Source organism: Lactuca saligna, chromosome 1, assembly GCF_052625555.1.
Source record: "Lactuca saligna cultivar CGN05327 chromosome 1, ASM5262555v1, whole genome shotgun sequence".
In the NCBI taxonomy this organism is placed as follows: domain Eukaryota; kingdom Viridiplantae; phylum Streptophyta; class Magnoliopsida; order Asterales; family Asteraceae; genus Lactuca; species Lactuca saligna.
The window spans coordinates 46,492,105-46,501,365 of record NC_136417.1 but is presented as its reverse complement, the minus strand read 5'-3'; the positions used below and the strand labels follow the sequence as shown (position 1 = coordinate 46,501,365).

At 31.3% G+C, this 9,261-nt stretch overlaps 2 protein-coding genes across 3 annotated transcripts; both read right to left on the bottom strand.

The window, feature by feature from the left end:
- Positions 1-2,149: 2,149 nt before the first annotated feature.
- On the bottom strand, positions 2,150-3,373 carry LOC144997818 (maltase-glucoamylase, intestinal protein). Its single transcript, XM_078957686.1, has 4 exons — positions 3,249-3,373; positions 2,905-3,133; positions 2,571-2,629; positions 2,150-2,458 (listed from the first exon to the last, which is right to left on the bottom strand). Exons 1-4 carry the CDS (start codon positions 3,288-3,290, stop codon positions 2,288-2,290), a joined length of 501 nt encoding a protein of 166 aa, XP_078813812.1. The 5' UTR covers positions 3,291-3,373; the 3' UTR covers positions 2,150-2,287.
- A 2,116-nt stretch (positions 3,374-5,489) lies between these two features.
- LOC145035257 (uncharacterized) lies at positions 5,490-7,644 on the bottom strand. 2 transcript variants are annotated; one of them, XM_078983834.1, is made up of 4 exons: positions 7,495-7,644; positions 7,268-7,406; positions 5,911-7,132; positions 5,490-5,808 (listed from the first exon to the last, which is right to left on the bottom strand). In XM_078983834.1, exons 3-4 carry the CDS (start codon positions 7,092-7,094, stop codon positions 5,697-5,699), a joined length of 1,296 nt encoding a protein of 431 aa, XP_078839960.1. In that variant the 5' UTR covers positions 7,095-7,132; positions 7,268-7,406; positions 7,495-7,644; the 3' UTR covers positions 5,490-5,696. The 2 variants fall into 2 exon arrangements, with proteins under 2 accessions (XP_078839960.1, XP_078839965.1); XM_078983839.1 differs by lacking the exon at positions 7,268-7,406.
- Between the last annotated feature and the right edge of the window lie 1,617 nt (positions 7,645-9,261).

Genomic DNA, 9,261 nt, shown 5'->3' with positions numbered 1-9,261 from the left:
GAGCTTGTGGATAATAATCATAGCAGAATCTACGGGAAATAATGCAATCCTTCTTGATCATCCTTCTTCAAAATCTAAGGTGTGTTAGTTATATTTAAGAATTAGGGTTACGGTTAAATGGGTTTTGTGTAGCATATTGGATTGTATAATTGATGTATGTCTAGGATATAATTTAACAATAATCGACAAAAGATTCCCCCCCCCCCCTTCTCTTTTTCCCCACCACCAAAAAGAAAAAAAAAATGATGTGTATTTTCATAGGGAAAGAACATAAATACAAATATATGATGGAAAATAGGGTATCCATGAAAGTGAAAGGGTGCCACTTGCAGTTGTTGTCAAATGTTTTTTTAGTAAAATGAAGTATATTGAGTATTTGAGTGTATAACTACCCATATAAGCCCTTAAAGGATGATTAGTTGTTGGAGTGCATTAGAAAGGGATAAAGGGTTAAATAGGTGAAAAAGAAGTGAATAACTTGCTGAATTTGCATTTTAAACAAGCCATATGGTGTTGCAGATTTGGAGATAGATAAAGGCAATAAAGCTCAACAAATTTGAAATATATTTCACATTAGTATCTCAAGGTGAGTAACTTTATTGTGTTAACTTTGGTATGGTAAGTCCAACATGGAGCTTTAGTGATAAGAACAGAAATGGTGTCTTAAACATATAAAAGGCAAAAGTAGTGTCTAAAGACATAAGTAATGTCTTAAAAATCTATTAGTCAAGACAAGAGGTGGTGTTAGAAGACATAAGTGATGTCTTTAAATCTTGTAAAACATAAGTAGTGTCAATGGTGCAATTGGTGCCTTCCAACATTCAAAATGATATAAATGGAGTCTTAAACTAGAAAATCATTTGGAGTTAAGTGGACTCAAAGGATATACTTCTATTAAAATGTATAATGAGTTGTTATCTCATTTTGTGATCATAGTTACTTGATTGTTAATATAGCGACGTTATTTTATTCTTGTTTTTATACAACTATATATTGTGCTTATTACTCATTCGACCAATTGTAGCATGTGTTCGTCCCTTACTGGATAGTTTTCTTGTATTGGTCTGTTAACCTGTGAATGTATATAAATGTCATTGCAATTATAATGTTCAAAAATTATAAATAAAATAAAAAATATACTTTGTATTGATTTTCGAAAATTACATATTTGGTTATCATTAGGTTTCATTTGTTGCTTTGTTGCTTCCTCCTTTCGTCTAATATTTATTGTCTACTTTTAATTTTAAACTTATATATTTTTATTTGTGTTATATATTACTTGATGAAACTGATAACATTGAAAAGACATTTAAGACACAATCCATTCATATATTTTGCATCAAGCATTATATATCAAAATCAAAAATATTTAAGATCAAAGTTGAATAATAAACACTTTAAAAGTCAAAAGTAGACAATAAATATGGAACGGATATAATATTATTTTTGTATCGTGTAGCATCTTGTTAATGAAAATTATGTATAGTTACGGCTTTCTTTTCTCCATTAAATATGATATGGTAAAGTAATTGAATAAGTAATAATATATGCAATATATGCATTGACAAAGTGTTGTATTATGGTCTAGACTTAATAAACGGTATAATGGGACTAACTTAATGTTCGACAACTAGCTTTTAACTTTTAAGAAAAAGTTCAGATTTAAAAAATAAAATAAAACTTTGTTCGGGAGTTCGAGCTTTCAATCTTTTATTTTAAACAAAAAAAAATATTAATCTAAAAGCTACTTCAAATAAAAGCTACTTTTGCTAAACATACCCTAGATAGCTAAATGTTGTAGAACAAATAAAACCTTATATGGAACACACAATACGCATCAATTTTAATGTGACAGAAGTTGGTAGGAAAAAGGTAATAAGCAGATGGTTGTTGTCTTAATAACTATACCAAGTTTTTTTAGCTCAACTCATAAAGTCATTCTCTACATATTAGGTCAAAAAGAAACAACCATATATAGTTATCGAGACTAAGCGCTTAACTCATTAAGTCATTTAAGTATAAAAAAAAATTTTAAAAAAAAAAAAAAAAAAAAAAACACCCCATTAGTCCTTGATACCTCTAGAATATATGCACATTCCAAGTATCTAAACTTCAAGTACAATAATTAAAACGTACACAACACCAAGTATGCAACTAAGTTAGTGTTTCAGTATTTCAGGTGAATCATAAAAATACCAATTCCAGCAGTTTTAGATATGGGAATTTACAGAATTAAACAGGTTTCATAGCTAGAAAAGCATGCTAGGAATAATATGCATTGATGTACTTAAATGGAAGAGCTGATTGATAAAAGAAACCTGGGAAGGTTCTCAAGAGCTAATGTGAAAATTGCCCCAAACAAAAAAAGTAAAACAAAAGCCAGCAATACTTTAGCAATGTAATTGGCACCTATAACAGATGGTAATAGTCCTTTTGTTGATTGCATATCATCAAATCCCTGCAAGTAGACATGATGAAATGTAAGATATTGTTATCAGAGACCTATTGAGGTTTCATAAGATTTTGGTATTCTGAAAATACGAACTGATAACAGTAAGAATTACACATACCGGTGAGGATGATTCTTGGTTTGATGTTCTTCTGGTTCTCGTTCTAGCTCTTGGACCTCCTTCAAGACCAAGAACACAAAATTATAATGAAGAATACTAGTAAATAAGAAACAATTTAGAAAAACAAAAGGTTTTTGCTATGATATCAATTTGGCATCCACACGAAGTTAGATATACACTTTGACATGTTTCAATCTATATGTAAACCCTAAAATTTGTATATTCAAACTTGATATTATAGAACGATTTCCCAATAGTTATCGTTTCCTGATTATTGATCTGAAAATTCGGTACATATGTTTCGATTGAACTTAAAAATCAAGCAAACTTGTACCTTCGGTTTCAGTAACTGTCCGCAGCTTCCATCCATGGCCGTAAGATACAAGAACTGAATTAGGACCGAAATTGATTGGCTCTTCCTCTTCTTTAACTGCTTCTATATACAACGCCTGCGGCAATCCTTCATCAAGCTTTCTGTTGATCAAATTCAATGCAAATCCGGCCTCCGTACCCGAAGAAAACCTTCTGATCTTGCTTGAACTTCTACAACTTACCTCCAGATACTGTAAGTAAACATCGTGATTAAATATTAATAACATGAATAAAGTCAATTCGAACAGTTAACAGCCTGAATTATTATTGATATATAAAGAGGATTATCGAAATAGAGAGGCTTACAGAATTATTATTGACTTCCGATTTTTCACCATTTTCTGCCATGGGAGAGTTGTGATTTGAGATACCGGAGATTGAATCACAGATAGGGGTTTGGTTGATGTTGATCGAGTAAAAGGTTCGAGTGTTTGACTATTCTAAGGTCAGATATCAGTTAACAGAAAAATCTGTTTTTGTCCTTTTTCTTTTCGTGTTTTGTCAATATCACCCTTGTATTAATTTATACTCTTACATTTTCTTTCTAATTATCCTCCTATCCATATAATATTGTGACAAATATTATATTTAGATAAAATTAATGATATTTTAGAACCCTTTTCATAATTTTAAATGGATAGGAAGATAATTAAGAAAAAAGTAGAACGATGTTTAATTTTTGTAACTTTCTACATTATTTTGTGTTAGTGTAAACAAAATTTAATGGATTCGTGTTAATGCAAATTTACAATTTACGAGTTATCATTATCATGATAAGATAAACATCTATTAAAATCAAATTATTTAACGACATTTATGTGTTTCTACTTGCAAATAAAAATAAATACGAGAGCGTTGAGGGGGACAAAATAGACAGCTAACTGCACAATGACTAATTTTTTTTATTATATATTATATATATTTATTTAAAAATAAAAATCTTATAATAGCGATAAGGGTTTTTTTTCTGATTCGTCCGGGATATTAAAAGATATTTAAATTCTCAGGAGCGGCCCTGAAAATAAATATAATTTTTAAATTAAGTTAGTTTTAACTTTTATTATGATTAAGTAATTTAAAAATTACTTATTTGGTTTTTTAAACTGTGGATCCTTTTTAAAATATCAATGTTTATAAAATAATATAATGTGATTTAAAATTTTATGTTGTTGTAAATTATTGTTTTTAATTAACTTTAAAACCGTTTATTATTATCAAAAAATTATAGAATACTAAAACTTAGGTATAATTTTTTTTTTTCTTTGTACTTATTTCACAGTAGCAAACCAATTTATGTATTATTATAGAGAAGTTTATTAGAAATTTGAAAATTTATGAAGTGTCACAATAATATGATGTAATGAATTTTATCTCTTTTATAGTGTAATAAATAAATAGATAGATAAAAAAAAATGTGTATAAAATAGTGCAAGCAGTAATTTTCTTCCAACCCATTATGGATAAATGGAATTGAAGTGGAAAATATACAGAAAAAGAATTGATTTTGTTGTTTGGTACAACAAAGAATTCACAAGAGATATTTAACTAGGATCGATTTTCTTGTTTGGTTGCAGCAAATAATGAAATGAAAATGATTTTTTTTTTAAATATTTTATCATTTTCAAACAATTTTCTTTTACAGTAATACTATTACCAAGCATTGTCATATTCAGTATTTTTATATTTCTCCACTTTTTTTATTCCAGTATTTCACTTTAGTTATAGGTTTAAATTAACAAATAAATTACACCCAACATTGCACTTTAGATTCATGTTCAAAGAAAATGTTAAATTGTTAATCAACCCATTTAAATTACATTTTTGTTATATGCTAACTATATGCTAACGGAGAAAGTATGTGAAACAACTAAATACAAAAGCTATAAAGTATTTAAACCACGACCTTCATTTTCATCAAATTTCTTTTTCTTTTCACATCGTCCTTTTATAATCAAATAAATTAGAAAGAATCACATAATTCAAATGATAGACTATCAATCACAAACTTCATGGCATAGTTCCCCTACGGCTTCCCATTTCCAAGCTAAACACGTTCATTACAAGCAATTTAAACCATTTATAAACAAAATCAACTATTTTAATTTTTCACTTATGAGAAATTATCTAGTTATGTAAGATGAAAGAAGAGCATAACCAGTAATCTTGTGATCTCACATCTGGAGTTATCTTGTGATCTTACATCTGGAGCTGCAACTGCTCAAATGTCACAACTATCTAACGGTGAAAAGCATTCTTTTGACCCACCAAGAATTAAAGCACTGATTTAAGTGGTCCACGTCATAGTTCCTTTGTATTCAATTTTCAAGCACTTCAACGAGTGTTTCAAAACAATGCAATTTCAATTTCAACAGGCTTTATGGCTGCAGTTTCATATAGGTGGTATGCATTCATGATTCATTCAAGCTTGTATAGCTTCAGGTTTAATGATGGTTTCCACTTTCTTTATCAAACACGATTTTCCCCAAGGATCTATAAGGCATATAGCCACAAGTTCAGGTAATTTGTCAAGGAATGGGAAACCCACAATTGACTAAAAACATATATCTCCCTCCATTTTCATGTTATATTTCTAAAACGATGGCTGATTGATCAAATATCAACCAAACTGTTCTAACAAGAGAAGAGATGGATGAAACTTAAGGTGTACAAAACAAGAGAAACTTTTAGGCAAGATACCATTACAGATAAACATTAATGATCAAGTGTCTAAATGCTTACATATTCCATTAAACTTCAACGAGATTCCCAATCCTTGATCTTTTTTCCTTTAGGCTTAGCAATAGGAGCATTCATACCCGCCATTTTTGTGTTGTATTTTGCTCTTAGTGTATCATTGTATGTCCACCTGCACAACATCAACAAAAAAACATCTGTAAAATTAAGCAAACACAACATGAATAATAAATGGAAAAAGATGTGAGTTGCTAAAAAGATGATGAAAACATACGGGTTATTCCAGTCAGTTGTATCTTCATTAACAAGATGAGTCCATTTTGTTCTTCCACTACGACCAAAATGCTTGACTTGCATAACTTTGGGCAAAATAGTCTTATCCATCTTATCCTCTCCAGTTGGAGCACTAAAATCACGGTGGAATATTCCATCAGCACCAACTGTTGCAGCAGTGTCATCTGGATCATCCTGGAAGAAAGCACCTTTATGATAATATTTCTGCATGAATCTCCATTTCTGTTTAGGTGCAGATGCAGGTTTTGGATTCTTTCTCTCCCATTCTCTTCTTTCTTCTTCAGTCATATTCCTAACTCTTTCAATCTCTTCTCTTTCCTTTGACATTGCATCTCTATCTTCTCTGTCTCTTTTGATTCTTGCATACTCACGAGCCTTCCATGCTTCATATTCTTCAGCTTCGTTTAACTCATCGTCTGTTTCTATGTCAGCAATGTTGGCTTCTGCTTCGAGGTTCTTCTGGATTTGTAGGTCTTTACGGATTTCTTCAACAACTATCTGTTTTGTTTCGATTTTTCTTTCTTCTGCTCTTCTCTTCATTAACTCTTCGATTGCTTGTTCTTCTGCTTCGATCTTTTCGCGTTCAGCAATGGTGTCGCGTTCTGATTTGGGAACAAACACGGGCTTCACCATAGCCATACCCATTTGCTCTTCTTCTGAATCTGTTTCGTATTCAGATGACTCCTCTTCTTCTTCCTCTTCCTCCTCTTCTTCTTCAGGAATCATGGCAGCTTCCTCTTGTTCCCTTTGAAGCAGCTTTTCCCTGATTCGTCTCCTTCTTTCATCAAGAGCATCTTCATCATCTTCTTCAAATTCTATCCTTTCTTGTCTCCTCTGTTCTTCTTCCTCTGTTGAAATGATCTCGGCTTGTCTGATTCTTCGATGATCTGCTCTTATTTCTTCCTTATTATCGAATCTATTCTCTGCTAACCGACGCAGCCTACGATCATCTCTTTTCATGATATTGGAATCTTCTCTGCTAGGGAAAGCCTTCTCCAAAGCAACTGACCTTGCCATCCGCATATCACCTTCTTCATCGCCATCATCTGCCCACTCAGGAGCTTTTCCAGGCCAATACCTCTTCACTTTTGTTTGCCCGATTTTGCCTCGAAGCTTATCCCTAACCGCTATGACAGTATCACTAACACCCGCCGTTACCGACATTGTTACAGCCAACAAAACCCTAGTTTTTTTTCTGAAACCTGGAACGAAAAATTAAAAGTGAAATGTAGAAAAGAATACGATTATAATCGTAGGGCTTCCCACAAAATGTTCTTAAGCTAGGGTTAATGAACGAAATCGACTTAGAGAACTACAAATTTACAATAAGAGCTTACGAATTCAACCGACGGAATCGATTGCCTCGGGTAAATCCCCTAATTAGGTGGCTCCTTTTGAGATCGAGTTTATTTTCAGAAATTATGCGCTCCAATACGGATTCAATTAACAATTTCACACAAACGATCTAAAACGAACCTAAACAATTAATTCAAACATCAAACCCGATGGTTTAGGGTTAAACCTCTGAAACTACAATTCAATCAACAAAAATTAATATACTTACAAATAAAAAATCAAATATCGTTTTGATGCCAGAAATCTTCAAATCGATCCTCCTTTTTTTTCCCTTTCTGTCGAGCGTATGAAGCCCCCGAAGAAACTGATGAGTGTGTGGATGTATACCCCAAAACCGATCCCTCCAAAAGAAAGTTGTGACGAGAGTTTTTTTTTTTTTTTTAAACTAGTAGTCACGTGAGTCTTAATCCACATAATCATAGTGGGCTGCTATTAAAAGCAACTTGGGCTAAAGACATTTTCTTGGGCTGATTTAAAATACAAAGTGAGCTACCATTTAATTTATTTGATGACCAGCCCATAAAGGTGAAACTTAGTCCAAATCCAATTTTCATTGGTTATATTTAAGATCAATGACTTGGTAAGAACAACTCCAATGTATTGTAAATTTGTATTTTGTAGGACCATATTCTTTCAATAGACCTGTATATTTTTTGGTATTTTTGTGTAGCACCAATTTTACGTGGAACTATACATCTCCACTAAACATATATGTACATTTATTTAGTTTTTTCCTTTTTTTAATAATAAGATAACATTACTTTTATAAACATAATATTAAAATAAACTATAATATTAAAATATGTTTTTAGTATTAATGTATAGTGTGTGGTTGGAGTTCAAATGATTTTTGTGGAACTTTTACATAAAAATGATGTGATTTATAGTGTTAGCCTTGGAGTTAGTCTAAAAACTCTATCAGATCAATCTGGTCATATTTACCTTTTAATTCAGTCACTTGATTAAGACACCACAATGCTGCTAAATTTCCAAAAAAAATCTTTAAATCATTTTGTATTATTGATTTATCATGGATGTTGTTTCGAGACTTCAATCAATTTTACGATGTCTTCCATGTGAATTTCCAATTTCGTTTATATTTAGTCATTGAACTTTTTTTTGTGGATATTTAGTGTATGTTCTTGGTGACTTGTATTGTTCTAATCTATGTTCTTGACTTGCAGGTACAAGAGATTAATTTTGATTTTGATTGTATTTGGGTTTCTTGATGTGATTTTTGTTTGATGTGGGTTTATTAATTGGGTTCCTTTGTCGATTTTTTTTAGAAAATCCAATAAGTTAGGTTTTTTTTAATTAGTATAAGCACACCAATAATAAATGTTTTCTAGAACTAATTAAAGGGATAAATCCATTGGGTGTTTGTATATCTAAAAGTTAAGTCTATTCTGACGCATCCTTTAGATAAGAGATCATATAATCATCTGTTCTTCAAGATATCATGTGGAAAAATACATGGAACATAGTCATACTTATTGTCCAACAATTTGTTTCCCAATTTCTGATTTGTTTGACATAGAACTTAATTGAACACATCAATTAAGTCATGACCGGGCCCGACACATAAGTCAAAACAAATCATCGAGAGGCCTAATATATCACTTTTAATCCTCCTAGGATAAAAGGAGCAGATAAACATTGACTTATATGCTTGTACTAGTTATTTGTTAAATTATACACAACAACACGTTTTATAACATCAGGTTACTAATGCATTTTCGTACTATCAATGCACTACTAACTCGTAATCAACAACGCATATATCTTGGTTGAAGACTATACGATATTATCGTCTCACAATCACTCGTGATAAATTCCATGAAGTGATTCGTGTGAGCATGTGTTTAATCCACAACCCAAATCTTATTTCAGGAGCACTCATGAACTTTGTAGCAAACTTTTGTTATGTCTAAACGCTTTAGACAATCTACAAGTCAATTCATGACAGTATTGCCTT

What these genes read in the sequence shown, in the direction of transcription:
- LOC144997818 (XM_078957686.1), bottom strand. Translation starts at nt 3,290, where the DNA reads ATGGCAGAAAATGGTGAAAAATCGGAAGTCAATAATAATTCT. An exon ending in CGGAAGTCAATAATAATTCT is followed by an intron (nt 3,134 to 3,248) that starts GTAAGCCTCTCT and finishes GTTTACTTACAG; the next exon opens with TATCTGGAGGTAAGTTGTAG. An exon ending in GACAGTTACTGAAACCGAAG is followed by an intron (nt 2,630 to 2,904) that starts GTACAAGTTTGC and finishes TTGGTCTTGAAG; the next exon opens with GAGGTCCAAGAGCTAGAACG.
- LOC145035257 (XM_078983834.1), bottom strand. Translation starts at nt 7,094, where the DNA reads ATGTCGGTAACGGCGGGTGTTAGTGATACTGTCATAGCGGTTAGGGAT. An exon ending in ACAACTGACTGGAATAACCC is followed by an intron (nt 5,809 to 5,910) that starts GTATGTTTTCAT and finishes GATGTTGTGCAG; the next exon opens with GTGGACATACAATGATACAC.